This window comes from Liolophura sinensis, chromosome 6 (genome assembly GCF_032854445.1).
Source record: "Liolophura sinensis isolate JHLJ2023 chromosome 6, CUHK_Ljap_v2, whole genome shotgun sequence".
Taxonomy (NCBI): Eukaryota; Metazoa; Mollusca; class Polyplacophora; order Chitonida; family Chitonidae; genus Liolophura; species Liolophura sinensis.
The window spans coordinates 28,545,369-28,568,772 of NC_088300.1; the positions used below are offsets into that span (position 1 = coordinate 28,545,369).

Here is a 23,404-nt window from a genome sequence, read left to right on the forward strand (position 1 = left end):
CAATATTTTGAGCACGGATCTAGAGATTATTCGTTTATCATGTCATTATCTTTTGCCCTATGGCTGCCATTACATTATAAATATTGCAGCAATTACTAACCTTGTATACATGAACGCATCAATAACTGTTATAACCACAGGCTGGAAATGGGTACAGTTACATGACAGACTTTAATATGCTGACCTAAACACTTCAGAGAACTACTGCACGGTCGAGAAATTTAGGACTCATTGTCCAAGGTTCAAATCCCATCCGTGTCAGATTTATTTTTTATACCCCTCAGTCTCTTATTAGTAATTAAAACAATAGTGGCTGAAATATAATATGTGAGCATTAATTATCACTAACAAAGATGTTACCATGTAAACCACTTGCATATATAGTCTCGATATAGATTTGTTCAGCTCACTCCATCATAGGTTTATTTTATAACTCTTCTAACTAAGTATAATGAATTATGGAAACATGCCTTTGTAAACCAAAGCACATGTTTCTGCTTATGAAGAACATTATACAGAACACATGTATGTCTTAATGTTAGCTACAGCCAATTCTACAAAGGAATTTTTGACTTCAAAATCTCAATACAATATGCAGTCTATCACCCCAGGGATTCAAATATATCCTTAACACTTATTAAATGTTCTCAATCTGAACTGATCAGAGTTAAATACAATGGCTTAAATCACATTTAATATTTTAATTTTAAGTCAAAAGGGTCTTGTGCCATTGGCCCCAGAAAATAATAACAAAAGAAAATAATAACACTTTTAACAATACATAAACATAAATGAAGAGAGTGTTGGGAAACTGGATAGCTCACCTGAATGTGGTCCAAGGGGACCCCATGCCTGTGCAATATGTCCTGAGTGTATCTCACACCAGAGGGGCTAAAATAGACCAGGTAAGATGGCAGGCCCTGAAACAACAACCACAACAACCTTAAGTTAGGAACACTGAAGACATGCAGCAAAATGCAGTTACTATCTCTGGAAGCCTGGTATCTATCAACATTAAATCATGAGTCGCTCACCTCCTCCTATATAATATTCATGTATGTCTGCCTACAGGGTAGGGAACAAGAGAAAACCTATAACTACATGTACCCTAGCTCATTCATCAACTGTTTCCAGCTCTCATGTTCTTGGAATCAGTTACATCTACCAACCGTACTTTGCAAATTGCTAATTCTTGAATGTTTGATTTCACAAACTTCACGGACTTCCAAAGCTTAAGATGTTCCTTAAAAAAAAAAAACCTAAGTAATTAAATTTTACTACATGCTAGACTCTATACAACAAACATGGTCACCTGCTCTTAGTTATCAGTACAGTTTGTGTTCAGCAATATATCAATCCTTGGAACATCCGCAGTGTGTTCCTGGAATCTGTTACTTCAGAATTTTTTTCACCTGACACCGCATTTTGTTGTGCAAGTCACTGACTTCGCAGACTTTAAACAACAATACTTTATCTCTGAAAACAAAACTTGCAGATTATTCCGTAACTTTCCTCGAAAACCTGATCGCCTTTTGGCTGCTGATGCAAACCTAACTAGTCAAAACCATCTGTGAAAAAGAAATGTTAGTACCTTAATTCCTCAACCTTTTCACATACGAAAGAGCAACTTTCAGTGCAATTAATGAACATTTCTACATTGATTTTGGAGACAAAACTACTGGTTGGAATAGTTAAGTTTCAGGCCTTCACAAAAAGTATAATATTATCAGTCTACACAGAATAATGCCTTCAGAATATGCCATAATAAACACCTTGCAAACATGCGAAAAGGTTGAAGAATGACAGTAACAGTAAGTTTTATGACAGTGGCTCCAGGAAGTTTCTTTCAAAATAGTATAGAAAATAACAGCATCACAGCATGCTAAACTGTCAAATCTACAAATATCAGTAGTTAGACACCAGTAGTTACCTATCCACATATATGTGTGTTCACAAGTAATCCAACCAATACTGAATGCCAGACTGTAGACACTTACAGTGCACACTTGTTAAAGTTAGGCATACAGGTAAAACACAGTTCTGACGATCAGAATGGAACAGATGAAGGGAAGGTTAATACTAGGAGAAAATTACGGCAATGTCATGTCCAGACAGGCTCTTCACTGCACTGACTGACGGTCTCCATACAATTACACCATTGTTAAATTAGGAGACAACCACATTCATATGACACACATTTCAATACCTACTTTCTCCCTTTCAACTCAGCTCCAGGTATATGTATGTATGTATGTATATATATATATATATATCCTCGTTGCCTATGTAGCACCTTGGTAAAGGACTTTGAGTCAACAGGCACTAGCTTTTTTTTTAACAATGGTGCAGGAAATGATGATGATGTAATCCATACAATGGTGAAACTTTCCATGGTTTAAAATCCAGGAAGCCCCTCCTTGGTCAATCCCATAAATGCCGACTGTGTTCTGATCACGCAGACAATTCCCAACTATTCTGTCATTCAATCAGAGCCTATTGTTCTAACCTTTCCCGTGCCACAGGGACTGGTACCTTTATATCATAACACACAGGCAATGTCACCACAGCTTGGTATTAATTACACCCTGTCTCTTTCAATAAACACTGTACCCAATGGAAAAACACAGATAGCCTTCTTTCAGGTTCAGTTCACTTTCCTACACACACAAAAAAAATTACATAAAAAAAGGGAGATGGACACTAAAACTGATATTTCTTGGCTACCTAATCTCAAAATTACTTCATGGACACTAAAAGTTTAAATGGGAAAAAAAGTGTGTTTTTGTGGATCAAAATACAATGTACAAGTCTGCTGTAAAGTTCAGTATATAAATTGAGCAGTGTCAGAAAACCATTTACATGAGGTGCAAGCGCAAATTTAAGGTTATAGTGCTTTGATTGGTTATCAAAACTGGGTCTTCCTGTAACTTATGTGATGACAGTTCCATTGATCTCAACTAGAACAGAAAATTACAACGAAAAACCAAAACAGTATTTTTATGGATCATAAATACAGACAATTTTCTACAGACTTTATACAGACAAAGTTGAATGGACAAATCAACCCTTGTGATCACGGTGTAAGACAATCATTACATTTTGGCTACTGTTACTTCACATCCAACTCTCAGCCCTTACCCTCCCTCTTGCCACATATCATGCAAAACACATGGGTTGTCATTCTTTTAAATTAGATATACTGTCAGCTCTTAAGTATTATAGCAATATCAATGTTACATTTACAATTTTTCAAACAGGAAAATTTAACTGTATTTCAAAACCTGACAGCATAATGCACAGTGCTATGTTTGTATTATCGTGTACAAAATCAACCTTATCATTGCGCTTTTATTGATGCAATCATCTACTTAATATCTTGTATCACGCTTGAAGTGAGCAATCAAATCCTTCAAGGCATTTATGCAATATATGTGTAGCTACTGGCATGGCAATATTCTCACATTATAAATCCAAACAACTGTGTAAATAGCAATGTTAATTGGAAAATGTCATGCAGTTTTATATACATTTCAACCAATGACAATTATTTTTACATCGATACAGTTACAGAAATTTTTAAGCAAAAAAATAAACAGTGACCTTTTCCTTGCAGGCCACGACCTTGAAAATTTCCTTTCCGGACAAAACCTTTGTAATTAATGCCAGAGGCTTGTGCCGCAGAAGTTCTCCTTCAACAACCTCGCCAGTCTAAACCCACGACATGAGGGAAGGCAGATTAAACTGAATGTATCATCACGGCTGAGCACAAGAGCAGAAAATTATAGCTGGCCATATATATTTAAACACTCTGCGATCAAACTGCAGCATTAACACTGCCTGAAGCTATGTATATCACTGCACGATCTTGCAACTCTTAACCACACGTGCTCTAAATGAACAATAAAACACTTTATAACACAATATGGTGTTCTGGGTAACCATACCTGTGGGGAGTACCTGTCGACCCTTGGCAGAGATGTATTGCAGCTCTCCATAACCATCATAATGGGCTTCGTTCAAACATGCGATGCCACACAACAGTGACAACTGTGTCCACTCAATTTTAATCAAGTTATTCTTGCACACAAATGTGCATGCTTCCACGAGTTTTAGCGAAGAACATGCAGCTTCAGATTTGTTACTGTCTCTGCAGTCAGAAGTTTGGTTATCACGTAAATATTCAATACAATTAAGTCGTGAGGATATCCAGATTTGACTTACAGTTAACAATCGGCATCACTACTGCATTATATATGACAAAGGTTATGAGTGGATATAACAAATTACACACAAAAAGACCTACAAAAGCTACCACTTCTCAAGGCAAGAAGAATTATCCCCCTCACCAACAGTGTTGAAATGTCTGATGAGAGGGAGGTGCAATCCACTCACTCAGTTTTTACACTCACCTAACATGTCACTAACAGGTCAACTAGCTAACCAGAAACCCACCCTCATGCCAACTTCTAGTTTAGCAAAGTCAAGCTAAAATCCACCAATAATCATACATAAGTTTATACTTGCATATGGACGTTTTCCACGAAAACATGCCACAGTTTTAGTAAAAACAAACAGAATAACAGGGTAGTCAGATTTGACCAAGCAAATTGGTTAATGTGGTTATTAACATGGCATTCAGAGAATCCTATCAGCTTGTCTGCCATAGTAATCAACTAACCAATGGAATCAGAATAATGATAAAAGTTGTAAAGTGTTGTGGTGGTAAAGACGTTACTGTGGGGAGTTTGTGCACAATACTGAGGCTGTGGTCTTTGATATGCAAATTGTGAACTGCATGCAGCAGTCCATGAAGGATTCCAACACTGTAAATGGCTGAGCAAATGTTGTGTCCGCTATGGTAGTAAAAAAAAAACTTCATCGTAGGGTGTTCGAGTACCAACTCCCTAAGGCTGGCCACTCCAGGCCTCTGACTGGCTGAGCAAATAATCAGCTGATAACAGTCATTGTCTGCATGGATAGTTTGAAGACTCCGTCACAGTACAGGAAGGCACATGCATCGGCCAGTGTCATAGGCTCCTAGTGCTAATTATAATACAGATGTGGAAAGCTTTGTGCAGACACTGTGTATACCAGACTAATTGCTATGCACAAAGGTAAATTCTTATGCTCCTTCCAACGGAAAGTAGCTAGCGCGACAAAAGGCTTCTCTGCATAAGTGATTGCATAAGAAACTGTAGCCCTACAAGAAAGGCTTGTAGAAATCCATGTTTACAGGAGAGCAAAATGAAGTCAATCTGAATGCGTGTCCACAAAACAGGAAAATGGTAAAATCGCCAGAGGAATCCAATACCCTTTATGTTCTCCTACATGTAGATAGGCATGTGCATAAAAATTGTATCCCTGCATGAAACTATTCTCGATTACAAAAATGTTGAGTATGGCAAAGTCCATAACCCTCATAAGCAACAGAGTCACAGAAACCCTGTATACAAGAAATTGTTGCCCTGCATGGAGGCCTAATTTTAAGAGAACATGTTTACTTCAGAAAACAAAATGAAGTTTATATAACTGATAAATTTTTGAAATGAAAGTCTATGCATTAAAATCATTAAAAAACATCCACAAAGCCTATGAAACTAAAACCAAATATAGCTGCCAAAGCAGTGATTCTGGGGATCAAGCTGGTATTACCAGCCTATGTGGTGTCACTTCCGGTTGTTTGAACGGTGTCAATGCATTGATATGAAACCAACTTATTTAGACAGCCTACATTCTTCGTAGCGATTAGTTCATTGTAAGTACACTATATAATATGTACATGTAACTGTGACACACGTAGTAAATCGACCTGAGGAAAATATTTGAAAGCGTTTATGTTCTTTGTTTTTCACACAGCTAAACGATTTTCAGCATACATATAGTCCATACATAGCCCTTATTACACAGTGATGTTCAGCTTTACAACTGTAACAATTTTGCTACGAGATCTCTAAATATGATGGAAATTGCGCTTTTTAGAAATTTAATCGCAGTTTGCGGCAAAAACTACACGTGGCAGGAAAGAAATAAGTGCAGATTCATGATCCGGATGTCAAACTACGTTGGGTAGCATACTTACAATACTCGTACATTCATCCTAACCCTAATCCTAAAGTACATCATACAACATGGGGACGTCAAAAGGGCAAATATAGCAAATCAGCCTTTGGTTAATTTTTCAAGCCCTGCAACTCCCACATTTATTAGGACACTTTAATGATTTTCCGCACATACACCTGTACACATAAGGCCCTTTGCATTCATCCACTTTCAGCTTTACGGTTATACCTCCAAATATGGGGGAAAATTACCCTTTTTCGGACTTTAATGGCATTTCCCGACATAACTGAAAAAAAGACCAGCATACTTAAAATGTTTAAATTCAGAAAATTTTAATCACGTGACAAATTCAGTTAGCTGGGATCGAACTCAGTCATGACTGACTGGCGTGAGCAATACAAGTTTGGCGTGATCTACCTAATGTCTATTTCCTGATGTCAATTATCTTTGTCATTCAAAGCATCTCCCTTACTATTTACTCTATTACATATATATGACTAAGTCCAGAAGTACGTCACAATTTACACTTCAAATCTCCAAGCGCCTTTTCTTTACTCTTATATCTTTCATATGAGAGTATAAGTTATTGGCGGAGAAACAATACATAACTAGATAAACAGCTTTGAAATCTTAAGTGTGACCTTACACCGTTTATCACTGAAGCAACTGGCCGGTCGTTCGCATTCTCACAAATATATCGGTGAGCTTGATGATGCTGCGCTATTCCCCATGACAAGCAGCGATTCTTTCTCAGACTTAACATGATTTTGCTAAGAAATAATGCAATAAATACCGCCCGTGTAACAGCAAGTTTTTACTTTCACGTCTGAATCCAAGACCTGCCATGCACAGACTGACTGTGTTACTACTGGCCAGACCGTTGTCAGAAAGCAAACACCTGGACCCGGGCACATGTAGATATCTGTCAATCACCCTGGCCTGCTTAGCATATAGTAAAGAAGACAAGGTTTGCACAAAACAATGCTAACTTTTAGAAATACATGCACAACATACACTGACTGGTCATTGGGGATTGGGGTACATGATACATATTCTTTGTAGCCATCCATACATTGTGTTACACTATATAGCATGTATATGTAAATGTGCCAAAGGTGGTAAATCTGCCCTTGGACATTATTCAAAAGTGTACATATCCTGTGTTTTGTGACACAGGTCAGCGATTTTCATCATACATACAGGACATGTACACATACATACAGCGATTTTCAGTTTTACATCTGCAATAGTTTTCTGTTACTTGACCTTCAAAATTGAGGGAAATTGCAGTTTGATTGCAACTTGCGTGATTGTGATCAGGACATCAGACTACGTCGCCTGGCATACTTACAATGTTTCTACATTCATCCTACACATGATATGCATTATATAACATACACTTGTAAATGTGCCAAAATATAGTAAATTGAGCTTTTGTCAAAGTTTGAAGCCCTGTACATCCCATATTTATTAAGACAACTCAAAGATTTTCAGCATACATACAGTACATACATGTATATGGTCCCTTGCACTCAACAATTTTGAACATTACAGCTGTATCAGTTTTCTGTTATCAGTTTTTCAGCCTTACTAGCTGTAGAAGTTCTTCAATTTTGAAACGTGGAGAAATGGCGATTTTTTCTTTGGCATGTACTACTTCCGGTTTGCTGACCTCACTCTCGGTTATGTAAATGTCTGCTTGTATTGTGATGATGTTAGGCCTTAAGACGGTGTCTCTAGCTTCATTGGTTAAGGAAATACCCACTTTCAGTTTTGATGATGTCACTTTCGGTTTTGCAATTATTGCATTTTCGAAATCAGCATCCAAAACTGCACCAGATAGCACTATTTGCCGGCCATCATCTGTGAAAGTGTGGAAATTATTAGCAAACAAATTTTATTAACGAATTTTTGGGTCACATGACATTTTCAGCCAATAGTTAGCTTGTACAATTTTCAACCCAGAAAGTTCTCATTATCAACTTACCAAGCCTACACTCAACTTCAAGTCCTACAGACAAACATATTAAAATTTCATAAACTTCAGGCTAACCATTTTTGCTGGAAACCTGCCATAGTTTTGCCAAGAATAATGATAATAATAAAAACAAATAATCCGAACAGATACAATAGCCTGAATGGCTCGAACCCCTAATAAAACAGTTCAACCTTCCTGCAGTAGGCCCTTTGAAGATGTACACGGGTGAAAAGAAATATATAAAAAAAGCACAAACAAAACATAACTTTCTATCGCTGTATGTTGGAGATCCATGAATGATTGCCACTATATACAGGAGCTTAACCTGCCATCTGAGAATGTGCATTGACACACCATACCTACGGAGCAAAAAAAAAAGCGTAACCTTCAATCCATGTATGATAGCCTAATGTACAAGAGGTAAAAATAAAGATTAACATTCCATCCAATTATGTGCATTTACATACCATACCTTAGAACAGAGGGCAGAAAAAAGCCTAACCTCCAATCCATGTATGATAGCCCAACATACAAGAGCTAAAAATAAAGCTTAACATTCCATCCGATTATGTGCATTTACATACCATACCTTAGACTAGAGAGCTGAACAAAAAAGCTTAGCCTTCAATCAATGAATGAGAACCCATTATACATGTACAGGAGCTAAAAGAAAAAGCCTAATCTTCAATCTATGTATGAGAGCCCATTATACAGCAGAAAAAAGCCTTAACCAGACACCAACACTGAAACCGACACCTACACCGACACTTTCTCCCCCTCTCACAATAGCTCGCCTTACTTCATCCAGGCAAGCTAAAAACAATTGCATCAAGTTTCAATTCACTGGGAGAGCAGGATAGGAAAAGAAGTGTTGAAAACTGAGTGCCAGATAGCATTCCAAAAAGCCTAAAAACCAACAAAAGAACACAGAATTTAATCTGTTATTATCTTGAAGACATTTAACATTTTAATTCATTATGACCTAGATGCACTGCGTCTGGTTCCATTCATAGTGTTTCTTCAGTTTGTTTATTCAATTAACATTTATTTCACTTACAGCCCTGCATCACAACCCCACTCAATAGCCAAAAGCAGGTGTACCCTCATTCCTCATCCTTTTCGCATATGAAACAGCAACTTGCAGCGCAATTTATGCATATTCATAATCTGACTTTTGGAACAAAACTACATTGGTTGGCTTGGCCAGTTTCAGGGCTTTACAAAAAGTATAATGTTATCAGTCAACACAGAAAGAATATGCTTGAATACACACCCTGCAAACATGTGAAAAGCTTGAAGAATTACAGTAACGGGCGTAACAAGCTGACTCCACCCTAGAGGTACAGGTTCAAATTACTGGCCGTTGAAAGGGAATTTCAAGATGCCCTCACCCTCACGGTTCACAGGGTCTTAAGCAATCCATAAACATTCAACAATGCTCATGTATTCGCTTGTGTTACTTCTTTACATCCACCAAAATGGCATGAAAGTTTATAGCTCACCAGGGAACTTGCCTTAAGTCATTGCTCGATCCAGAACTTCACATCAATTAAAGCTGGTCAACATGCATACTTTACAAAGCAATGTAAAGAATGGGTCAAAGCAATAGAGCAAAACTCAAATTTAATATTTCAATAAATGGCTCAGGTGATGAAAACAGATGACATAAAGTCATTACATCTGTCAACCTTTGCACACCCTTCAGTTCTTGTTAACACAGTGAAGAAAACCTTGAAATCTACACCAATTAGAAGAAATACATTCCACTTCTTAGGTGTCATGTATTTCAATAAGAATCAAGTTGCCCTACGAAAAACTCAATGGCAACTATATTCAATGTGGTCTTTTGTCAAAGATAACAAAAACTTCTTTTATTATTGTGTGGATAAATCTGCCTCTATGATTTAACATTGTAAGCAGGTCATGCCTAAACAATGAAAACGACCTGCCATGCGATCATAATGGAGGCAACAGAACTCATTACATCATACAATGAAACAGATAATATATCCTTGATTATACATACGCTTTTAGGGCGAATAGAGTTGACATATAAATATGTCATTTTCTGACCTTTATTTGCCACTAAAAAAAGGACTTTTTCAGGCGAATTTTTGGGGGCACAATGCACTGGCTAGCTCTTGTTCCGTATGACTACATGATTCGGCTGATGCAATCATAATTGATAAATATTTGGGTGGTGATAGTAGTGTTGTTACCCTGGGGAATTCCCCACCACCACCGACAACAAACTCAGTCGGGGGACAGCGTAACCAGCAACAACACTCTACCTGTCTGTCAAACATGGATAAACAAATGATATGACTATACTCACAATGGATAGAGTTTCCGAACAGATGTACCACAAACACCTGCCATATAGTGCAGTTTATGATACAGGAGTAAATACAAATATAGTTGTTTAGTGCATTTATACACAATAGTTTTTATTTATTTACCTATTTATTTGATTGGAGTTTTATGCCATACTCAAGAATATTTCACTTATACGATGGCGACCAGCATTATGGTGGGAGGAAACCAGGCAGAGCCCAGTGAAAACCCACGACCATCCGCAAGTTGCTGGAGACCTCAATAGTTTTTTTTTATGGTGGTCATTTTTATTGGAGTGCCAATGCTTTGCGCTAGTTACCGGACAAATCTTCTGACTTAATAAACCTGTGTCCGCTACAGAGACAGATGGATTTATTTATTTATTTATTTATTTGACTTGTGTTTCATGCCATACTCAAGAACACAGTGTATTTCACTTATACGACAGCGGCCAGCATTATGGTGGGAGGAAACAGAAGAGAGATATGGATTCAACTGACTCAAATAATTGTTGTCTAACATCATGCTCGGCAGTTTTTCACTTACAAGGAAATCAGATAGCTCGAAGTAAACCACCTCCTCGTGCTAGTTACCTGGTAAACCTTCAGAGCTAAAGCCTCATCCACAACAAAAGGAGCTGTATTCAAGCCTTGAAATCTCACCGATCAGACCCACATCTGAAGAGATCTTAGACTTACGTCAAAATTTAAACTTGGTGAATCATTAAACTTGGTGTGTTCCTTTCGTTTCTTTTAGTTGAAATTTGTTTTACAATAACTTTCCCAGAATTTACATTGCCAAGCAATATTTTGATCTTGTTACATAAGAGTTACCAATTTCAAAGAAAGTCCAAAGGTCACTTCTTGATCCCTGGAAAGCCCATTTGACACGAACGATGTTTTCATACCCAAATGAACACGTTGAGGGCTGGTCAAGTTTTTCAAAAACACTGATGTAAATGTTACATGATAACTGTAAACAACAAGGATAGGCGCTGATGGAATACAATAAAAATATCTACAGTGATTTTAAAGGTTTAGGCCCCCAAATCGTTGTGCACCCCTACTATTGAAGCTGTCTAAACTGAGAAGTATTTTAATTGCCAGCTGATGGATTACCAATGGCAAGTTTTGTTCTGGAGCAAATGTCCCTCACTCTATCATTCCAAAACTTTTATATCTCTCAGAGAATATCATCTCCATTTGTATTTTATAAAACTCTAAGTCTCTAACACACAAATTTTTTTTTTTTTTTTTGATTGGTGTTTTACGCCGTACTCAAGAATATTTCACTTATACGACGGCGGCCAGCATTATGGTGGGTGGAAACCGGGCACAGCCCGGGGGAAACCCACGACCATCCGCAGGTTGCTGGAAGACCTTCCCACTTACGGCCGAGAGCATGAGCTGGACTTGAACTCACAGCGACCGCATTGGTGAGAGGCTCCTGGGTCATTACGCTGCGCTAGCGCGCTAACCGACTGAGCCACGGAGGCCCCTAACACACAAATGCCATGCAACCTAGCAACCTGTAAAGGGATAAGAACCTTTGATTTTTAAGGCCCGGACAACAGGAAGTTGTTGTACAACTCATGAAAAAACAAACCTAGGGGACGAAAATTTATCATATTATCATGAAGTTATTTTTTGAATTATATTCTGGCAGTGGCAATCTCTAACATGAGCTTAGATCAAAGCAACTTGCTCACTCAACTGTCTTGTTTCCCCATCAACACAGTGCCTTTGGATGTGACTGAATGCAGTATTTGTTATTATTCTTGTGCAATATGCCTCAAGTACTATGCATGTTCAATATGCCACATGAACTATGCATGTTCAATATACCACATGAACTATGCATGTTCAATATACCACATGAACTATGCATGTTCAATATACCACATGAACTATGCATGTTCAATATACCACATGAACTATGCATGTTCAATATACCACATGAACAATGCATGTTCAATATGCCACATGAACTATGCATGTTCAATATGCCACATGGACTATGCATGTTCAATATGCCACATGAACAATGCATGTTCAATATACCACATGAACAATGCATGTTCAATATGCCACATGAACTATGCATGTTCAATATACCACATGAACTATGCATGTTCAATATACAACATGGACTATGCATGTTCAATATGCCACATGAACAATGCATGTTCAATATACCACATGGACTATGCATGTTCAATATACCACATGGACTATGCATGTTCAATATGCCACATGAACAATGTATGTTCAATATACCACATCAACAATGCATGTCCAATATACCACATGAACTATGCATGTTCAATATGCCACATGAACTATGCATGTTCAATATGCCACACGAAATATGCATGTTCAATATGCCACATGAAATTAATGGGATGCATGTTCAACGGGAACAAGCAATTAATGCAACTGATGGGAACAAATTTTGTTAACGAAAGTGTATAAAAACACAATCTATGGACATCTATGTCTACGGAAAAAAAAGGAAGTGAATTAAGCTACATGTATCAATTAATGGGAACAAAATCTGCTAACAAAAGTGTATAAAACCATAGTTTCTGGGCATCTATGTCTACAGAAAAATAAGAAGGTAGTGAATTCAGCTAAAAGTTTTTAATACATGTAATTAAAACGGCTTCTGCCATCCAAAATGCATCAGTACAAAGTCTGCCTAGAGTTTGCTCATAAGCAGGCGCATATTTTAGCCAGGTGTTGTTTCATATTCTTAACACAGGCGGCGTGTTGATATGTAGAAGAGTTACCTGTCAAAATACAACACGTCTGGTCCAAAAAGGGCAGAACATTTTAATTTCCTAATGCTCATTAATTAAGCTCACAATATGCTTTTTTTTTAAATAGCACTCAGATATGAGGGAGTCATATAATGGCCACATTTTATGATAATCTACACATGATTTACATATACCGTCAAGGTATGCATCATCAACTTCAGATAGCTGACAACCAATTTGTAAATTCATTCAGGAAAACAAAACATCAAAGTTAAATTAATAAACAACTACTTATATTAAAGTCTGCATTCCTTCAGGACCTTTTGAATGATATATGTGTGTTTATTTCACTTCACTGAAGTTCAAAGTGCAATAGGTCAGCAGAAAATAAAGTAATTAGTACTGGGCGTTTGAGTGCATTTTCAATGTTCTACCAAGTGATGGGAAAAAAGCAACTTTGTATCTTTATTGGCCAGTTCATTTCAATTGTCATTAATCATGACCAAATGCTTTCCAAATAAAACTTATTATGTTAATAACCCTTATGTCACTCAATGCCCCATAAATAACGGTAACAATGTGAAGGTCAAACTCATTAGCTTCAGTTTTATAGCTAGTATTTGACTCGTTTACAAGACTATTAGACATTATGTACATATATATTGTACCCTACAGGTGGACAGGCTCGCTGTGATTAAACTTGTATAGTTGGCCAATTAAAACTTAAAAGCACAAAAAGTACCATGTGATAAAAAAAAAAAAAAAGACAAACAAAAAACAACTGTAGCTACAGGTCGAGGGGCTGACATGAAGATTTAACAATTCCTCTTAAATGTCACATGTAAGTTCATACAGTTATTTTCTTGTGACAACTAGTCAGATTAAGAGTAAATATTAGCTAGGTCAGCTTGAACGGAGTTGCTGCGAAAACTACCATCCTTACTCCAGTTAATGGTATACCTGAGAGCATAATGAGTGTACAAGCAGACTGAAAATGGTCATACATGCACTTTTTCCACGGAACACAGTAAGTCCAGAAAGTACTTTATTGTCAGTGAAAAAAGAACAGTAAACATTGGGTGACAACTGGACACAACTGTGAGGGCTACTAACACACTTAATTTGTCTAAATATATAAGTGGAAAAAGTACCCACTAATTGGAAAAAGTACTCATTAATTTATTTATTTGATTGGTGTTTTACGCTGTACTCAAGAATATTTCACTTATACGATGGTGGCCACCATTATGGTGGGAGGAAACCGGGCAGAGCCTGGTGGAAACCCACGACCATCTGCAGGTTGCTTGAAGACCTTCCCACGTAGGACCTGAGAGGAAGCCAGCATGTGCTAGACTTGAACTCACAGCAACCGCATGGGTGAGAGGCTTCCGCGTCTTTATGCTGCGCTAGCGCACTAACCAACTGAGCCATGGATGCCACCTACCCACTAATTGGAAAAAGCACCCACTAAGTGGAAAATGTACTCACTAATAGGAAAATGTACTCACTAAGTGAAAAATGTACTCACTAAGTGAAAAATGTACTCACTAAGTGAAAAATGTACTCACTAAGTGAAAAATGTACTCACGAAGTGAAAACCAATATGATTCAATTGCAGGCGACTTGACTGACTGGTGTTTAACAATGTGCTCAAGAGTTTTTCACTTATATTACAGCAGTTGGGTTTATGGGTGGAGGAAGTCAGAGTGCCCGATTTAAACCACCAACAATCGCCAGGTACCTGACTGACAGCAAGAATATGTACTTGTAATAGCAAAAATAGCCCTGTGGTAAGAACATCCCAGGACATCACCAGAAACGGTTAAACGGACCATTCCTCAAGATTGGTGTGCTTTACATGTACCTCACTTAACTCAGGTAAGTACAAAAAGTACTTCGTTAAGAAGAAAAATCTACATACATTATCGTGATTTTACACACAGGTTATGGGTATAAACATATTGGTCATATATAGAGCACACTTTCATGCCAAACTGAACTCATGTAAATATGAAGTCATTTGTGGCGAACTAGCTATTTAGTAATACACTGTAGCCTACAGCTGGATTAAACCTGTGAATACTGACGTATTTAATAAGATATGAGCCATACTTGTATGAGCCCACAAAAGGTAGTTTGAGGCGAAACCCTAGAATATGTGTATTACGATTTCTTTAAATGTAGATTGCCATATACTACTAGATATGTAAAAGAGACTATTGCAAAGTAATATAGAGATGACAAATATGAAAGGTTCAAGATAACAAAACTTACTGTTCAGCCAATGGACAATAGCAGTCCACAATGACGTACCCTAAATGACTATAAATTTCGTCCAAGACAAACTTGCCCATTTTTGCTGACTGCCAGAGTTCTATTTGTTTTAGAAAGGTGCTCTGAGGTTTGTTTTGAACATTGGGTGATATTCTACTGGAAAATCGTATGTTTCAGTACCGAAAATAGTATTCTGTGAAATTCATTTGCCTCTGAAAATGCACTTTTGTGGGTAAAATTTTACGCAATTTACGTATATGCATTTAGTTGATTGGCGTTTTACACTATTTCACTTAAGTTTTAATACATGTATATAGGAGACCCTGGGAGTCAGGTATATGGTGAAGGAAACCAAAGAGGGGAAACACAGGGAGAGAACAGTCTGACCTTGTCAGATGGCTGATAAACATTTTGATTTCATTAAAGTCAAAGCTCAAACAGAGGGCACTTGATCTGAATATATGTATTCTATAATATTGATTACTGATTAATGTTGTATTACAGATTATCCCTACTGTATAAATGTGACTGATGTTTAGAAGGTTGAAAGACAGAAATCAATATGCATCACAAGCACCAAAAACACTACATGCCAACTGACCAATCACTGCTGTCAATCCATATAATCTGACCAAAAGCAACTGTCACTCAGCCAATGAGAAAATCGGACATCCGCTGACGCTTCCATTTTGCCCTTCAGGTTGGTAGGACCGATTAAATGTACCATGTGCTATGCAGAAAACAGACTGAAGCAGAGCAAACAGCAGTATATTCTCCTGCCATCTGTATAATAATACAAAGCGGACGGCATTCTCAAATCATGTAAACATGTTCATCTTACCTCTTTTTGTAAATGCTCACTAATTAAATCTTCAAGGTTAGAATTCTGTGATGTCTTGTAAACCACTATTTCTTTCAATCTTTGTCCTGCAAGAAAAAAGAATTAAACATACAATATTACATGACATATCCCTCGGCCATCCCATCGGGTGAAAAATTACAGCAAAGCTAATAACAGATCTGTCTTCCCTGAGCAGATAAAACCAACTATTTGTGACAGACAGTATAACTGAAAAGCAAACAATATACACAATTTTTATATGACTTCAATTACAACAATGATATATTTACATTTAACAGATGCAGTACATGTAGTTTTTACAGTGTTTTCACAACAGCACTTCTGTGCCTGTACAGGCTGTGTGAAACCATTGACAAGAGTGAAATGTTACGTGTATATAAAACCTATTCTTATTTAATACAAACAAAAAAATGATACATTAAATCCCCACATCACTGAAACACAGTAATGATACACTGACTACTCTTTTAAGTATAATCAGAAAACTGATATAGCTTGCTAAGAGTTCTCAAGAAGTTATAGTATCAAATACACAAACAAGTCATCAGATCTCACATTTGTACAATCCAGATTTTATCTTTAAGTAGCAATAACTTGGAAAATTATTCAACCAATATTTCATGAAAATGTACTGGAAGCCATAGAAGCAGTTGTATTAACAGGCTTTCCTTTTTCAAAACTCCCGATTTCATGTTCAAAGGGCAATAACTCTGAACATAATTCACAGGAAACACCCGAACAGCACACACTTATCATTAGAAGGTCACCTTAACAATGTTTTAACAAAATACAATACAAAATGTAGTAAGAGTTGTGTTGACAAGAAATACTTGTAGACAAAAAGGGCAGGGGACATTTTTAAAACCTCAGCACTGCTTCTGCTGCATCGCTGTAATAAATCAAACATTCAACGGCAAGTACTTGCTTGTTGCCTGAGAAGTAGGCAGCGCCTCAGTTTTAATGACTATCGTCTGACAAGTTAGGTAATGTGTTTGTATCACACTCATGTTAATTTGACTATGGTCTTACCATGGGCAAAACGCATGTAAACCTAGAAGCATGATCCACGTAACCACACCCTGAACAAGAGTTACCTTCTTCTTGTAAGGTATCAAGCCTACAGACCCAATCAAGGGGAGAAAACTTTGGTGGAAATGTACAACTGCATGTAAATTTACGTGCTCTAACTTTGTGCATGGGTTTTGTAACACACAAGTGAATTTCTTTCTTCGCTAACACGCTAACAGAACACAGACAGAAAACACATTCTAGTACACCTTTTAACCAAATTTTTGAAATTTCAATTCCATTCATTGTCCTTTATCAAATTTTTAAAATATTAATTAACATATATTGTATTAATTGAAACGACTTTTAGAGCTCAGTGAAAATCTAGGTGAAGTCAGGAAATGTTTTTCTTCATTTTGTTCCTCGTGGCTTTGCCATCATTTAATACATTCTGAGGATACACCTGATTATATCTAACAGTTTAATCTGACACTCTCATGTCACTTATACTCCATTAAATATTTAAATAAAGTTTAGAAAAGTTAAACAGATAAACAGCTTTTACTGAGTACCATAAATTAAAGCAAACTGCACAAAAGTATACAGGTTAAATGTGCTCCTAAAATGCAAATAAAGGCACCACAGCATTACTGATTAAATTCAAACCAGAAGAAGCATGGAACACAACACTGGGCCGTCTCCTTCATCTTTCTCCTTACTCGGACATTTAATTTACATATCTCAACTTCACGTACTTAAGAGTACATTACGAAGAACATCAATATATTTTCAGAAGGTAATTAAGGAACTTTCCAGCTTGCTTTTTTTTTAAGCCTTTGGAGAGCTCAAAATTTATGGTATGCCATATTGCTTCACTGCAAGTTGTCTCCAACTAAAGTTGATACAAGATCGCACAAATGGCCACATGACTGCTGTCCAGCTCCTTGCTACCAAGGTCCAAAGTATTTCATATCCAAGGTTAAACAATGAGGTTGCATGCTTAATAAAAACAGCTCTGTGGGTTAGGGCCTTCAGGTACATAACATTTAAACACTACAGAGATACATATATATATATTCCTTTAAACAATATGCACTTACCATTTTCACTCATCACTTTGGACAAGGTATCTTGCTTTAAATTTCCACAAGGGTATAACAAAGGTTTGGCTCCTCGATGAATACCTGTAGAAGAAAAACATTTAATATGGCAGTTAGTGTGTGCCCAAGTCCACATAACTTAATAAGAAAAAAAATTTCCACACATGTCCACATAAATCATTAAGTTAGTTATTTATATATTGATATTATTGGTACTTTACTCCATACTCAAGGATATTTCACTTATACGACGGCAGCCAATATTAAGGTGGGAGGAAACCGGCAGACCCAGTAAGTAAATTTTTTGAAAAGTACAAAAATCTGAGATATAAAGTTTTGTGAAAAGAGCTACAGGTAATATAAATCAAACACAACCTGAAACCCAGGAAATCACAGTGTCTTACCAAGTACCTGACACACCTCCTGTTCTGCCTGAAGAACTGATAAAGGACTAGTACCCAACAAGGACTTTGAGATGGTTTCCTTATCAATTATGTACGAACACTGTCACTGTAAACAAGTGTGTATAAGTTTAAATGTTCAGATAGAGTACATAAATGCTCACAAAGAGCCACAAGAAAAGTAGACTTTTACAATCATCTCACAGGTCTTCTGCATCATTTTGGATGTATCTTATCCTCAGCATTTAATCGGTCAACTGGCTTATCTTAAACATATGATACCTTATTTTGGTCAATATCAGGTGGAATGCTCATAGGGGTCACAGCTACGCTTATGGCCGACTTCCAGTTTGGAGACAGAGATTCCTGTACATTTGAACACCACTGCCACATCAACACAAGTTTGTTTTCTCACACATACATGGCCATAGCTATATTTACACACAATGTATATAAACATTCGTTGGAAAAGTTCTGATAACATATCAGTGGAGCTGGGACTATGTTGTAACAATGAACATTTCTAAATGAAAACATCAAGCTTACTGTCTAGTATAAATGTCGATAGATTCCTCGCATTTCCTGTGTCCTCTCCTGTCACAGTAAAGCCCAGGTCTCTGGCTGGTAGAGAATATCAAACATGTCTGTCAGTGATAAACAATCAGTGATGTCCCCTAATCTAATCAACAATCAGATCAGATTCCCAAAATGTCTGTAAAATACACAGCAAACTGTATAAAATTCAGTAACTAATTGAAATGAGAGACAACAATAGACATTGGGCAATCTAACAGAATAAAAACAATAACATCATACCTATTTACACTATTGCATGGGTAAAGACAAAGAAATAATGATAATGGTTATGAGATAATTGGGGTAGCCAAAGAGTTTACCATGTTTGAAAATGCTGTGAAAAAAGTGCCACACATTCCTCGACATATGGAGTCGAGAGACCTGGGATCAACAACTGAAAAAGTATGACGGAAAACCCTAAACATACATACTCATCATCTGCCTCTGACCTTGAACACAACAAGCAATGCAACAATATACATCAACATTTGTATTTGTGAATCCAACCCAAGGTTTATTACAACATTGCGACAGACATCCATACTTTCACACATCATTACAATAACTTGAGAGTTGACCTACATGTACTGCCTCATGACGAGCTAAACACGGATCCTGTAAATGATTACAGCTACATGTGTACAACTGTATTGCACCAACATGAACTAAGCTCAATATACGAGATATAGTCCCACAGCATTGTGCATACAACTAACACACACCCTCCTCAGCTATTAACACAAGTCCCATATATTGATCATTATAGATGAACAAGTACGGGCACATAGTCAGGTATAAGCAAAGATGATTACATATTTACCTTGATTACAAGTTGTCTTCCCAACAGCAAACGCTGGACGTTCCTTCCATTTTGTTTTCACCTCATCCCAAGCTGAAAGCATGACAAAATCACATATATGCATTTGCATCTTAATTCATATGACGGTAGTCCGTTATAAGTATGGATGCAGAAGGCTTCAATAGCTTTGAGGTCAGTCGGTGATGTTCCCATTAACTAAACGATTTTCCACATTTAGCCTAGAGCAGAAAATATCACAGATCTACAGGAAACCAATCAGAACAAGAAGAAAAAAGTCAGGGCAGCAGGAGGAAACTGCTCAGAACCAGCAGGAAACTGCTCTGCTTTTGAGGAATCTGCTCAAAACCAGGAGGAAACCATCACATCTATCAAGGTAATACATAGCTCACAGTTTACATATCAAATTATAACGATTCATTTGCTTTTTCAGTTATACATTGGCGGCCAATTTAGTATGGGTGAAGGTACCCATAGTAAACCAACAACCTTGACAAAGCATACTAGCCAGCTTTTCCATGTGTGACCTGTCATACTGGAGGCAAATGCTTTCCAGAAAATTCATGTAAGACTAAACAAGAGAGCACGGGCAACCATTTAATGCCTTTAAAGCCCTGAGAATGAAAGCAGGGGAATCTAGAAATAAGTACACAGTTAATGTTCTCAGTACCTCCATTCTTTTGAATCGCGGTGTCCACCTTTACAATTACAAATGTTCCATACAAAGTATGCGATGCCTCTGATTGATCTCACCTGATATCATTGGTAGAACTCTTTGGACTGCTTCCACAGCCCTGGGACTGGTGAAGACAATCCCGGAGTAGTCCTGTACATTGGTCACAGCCATGCTCAGATCCTCCAGGTTCTGAAAGTCAAACTCCAGCACGGGGATACTGGACACACAACACTCACTACTGGACAATAGCTGAAACAACCAACAAATATAGGACGTCAAACTTCAGCACAGGGATTCTGGAAAAACAACTCACTGCTGGACAGCACCTTGAACAACCAACAAATACAGGAAGACAAACTCCAGAAAATGGATACTGGAAAAACAACACTCACTGCTGAATAGCACCTTGAACAACTAACAAATACAGGAAGACAAATTCCAGCACAGGGATACTGGAAAAACAACACTCAATGCTGGACAGCACCTTGAACAACCAACAAATACAGGAAGACAAACTCCAGCACAGGGATACTGGAAACACAACACTCACTGCTGGACAGCACCTTGAACAACCAACAAATACAGGAAGACAAACTCAGCACATGGATACTGGATAAACAACACTCAATGCTGGACAGCACCTTGAACAACCAACAAATACAGGAAGACAAACTCCAGCACATGGATATTGGAAAAACAACACTCACTGCTGAATAGCACCCTGAACAACTAACAAATACAGGAAGACAAACTCCAGCACAGGGATACTGGAAAAACAACACTCACTGCTGGACAGCACCTTGAACAACCAACAAATACAGGAAGACAAAATCCAGCACAGGGATACTGGAAACACAACACTCACTGCTGGACAGCACCTTGAACAACCAACAAATACAGGAAGACAAACTCCAGCACATGGATACTGGATAAACAACACTCACTGCTGGACAGCACCTTGAACAACCAACAAATACAGGAAGACAAACTCCAGCACATGGATACTGGATAAACAACACTCACTGCTGGACAGCACCTTGAACAACCAACAAATACAGGAAGACAAACTCCAGCAAATGGATACTGGATAAACTCCAGCACATGGATACTGGATAAACAACACTCAATGCTGGACAGCACCTTGAACAACCAACAAATACAGGAAGACAAACTCAGCACATGGATACTGGATAAACAACACTCACTGCTGGACAGCACCTTGAACAACCAACAAATACAGGAAGACAAACTCCAGCACCTGGATACTGGATAAACAACACTCAATGCTGGACAGCACCTTGAACAACCAACAAATACAGGAAGACAAACTCCAGCACATGGATACTGGATAAACAACACTCAATGCTGGACAGCACCTTGAACAACCAACAAATACAGGAAGACAAACTCCAGCACATGGATACTGGATAAACAACACTCACTGCTGGACAGCACCTTGAACAACCAACAAATACAGGAAGACAAACTCCAGCACATGGATACTGGATAAACTCCAGCACATGGATACTGGATAAACAACACTCAATGCTGGACAGCACCTTGAACAACCAACAAATACAGGAAGACAAACTCAGCACATGGATACTGGATAAACAACACTCACTGCTGGACAGCACCTTGAACAACCAACAAATACAGGAAGACAAACTCCAGCACCTGGATACTGGATAAACAACACTCAATGCTGGACAGCACCTTGAATAACCAACAAATACATGAGGCCAAACTCCAGCACATGGATACTGGATAAACAACACTCAATGCTGGACAGCACCTTGAACAACCAACAAATACAGGAAGACAAACTCCAGCACATGGATACTGGATAAACAACACTCACTGCTGGACAGCACCTTGAACAACCAACAAATACAGGAAGACAAACTCCAGCACATGGATACTGGATAAACAACACTCAATGCTGGACAGCACCTTGAACAACCAACAAATACACGAGGCCAAAGTCCAGCACATGGATACTGGATAAACAACACTCACTGCTGGACAGCACCTTGAACAACCAACAAATACAGGAAGACAAACTCCAGCATATGGATACTGGATAAACGACACTCACCACTGGACAACACCTGGAACAACCCACAAATGAACAACCAACAAATACACAACCTCTATGGAATCTGAGCTAAAAATCAATATCGGGTAAGAACACCACAGTGCCCCGAGAAAACCATTGCCCAACACCAGTGTAACTGAGAAACCCTTCTGACTTAAAGCCACCTTCAAACCAGCAAGAGTTGGATTTTATCCTCAAACATCATTGGTCGGAGGCATCTCAAACATAAACATGTTTTGTATGAAATAAGTAATTATACCTTTCTCAATGTCCGGTGTACATCAGATACTCTAGATACATGTAATTATTTATTTATTTGCATAACTGGTCTCTATCAATATGCTCAAGTTTTTTTTTTACTCCTATAATAGAGGTCAAGTTCGTGGGTGGAGTAAACCAGAGAGATTTCTGAGAAGTAAACCACCAACCTTTGACTGGTGCATGAAAAACCTCCTGACTTAA

General features: G+C 37.8%; 1 protein-coding gene across 1 annotated transcript in view; it reads right to left on the reverse strand.

Moving 5' to 3' along the window:
- The window catches only part of LOC135469267 (uroporphyrinogen-III synthase-like), an 86,341-nt gene that overhangs the window by 55,405 nt on the left and 7,532 nt on the right, over window positions 1–23,404 (reverse strand). Inside the window, exons 3-8 of the mRNA XM_064747881.1 lie at window positions 20,922–21,093; window positions 20,172–20,243; window positions 19,322–19,396; window positions 18,375–18,458; window positions 16,246–16,331; window positions 825–920 (exon numbers count right to left, since the gene is read on the reverse strand). Coding sequence (XP_064603951.1) covers window positions 825–920; window positions 16,246–16,331; window positions 18,375–18,458; window positions 19,322–19,396; window positions 20,172–20,243; window positions 20,922–21,093 — 585 coding nt within the window. The remainder of the gene's footprint in view (window positions 1–824; window positions 921–16,245; window positions 16,332–18,374; window positions 18,459–19,321; window positions 19,397–20,171; window positions 20,244–20,921; window positions 21,094–23,404) is intronic.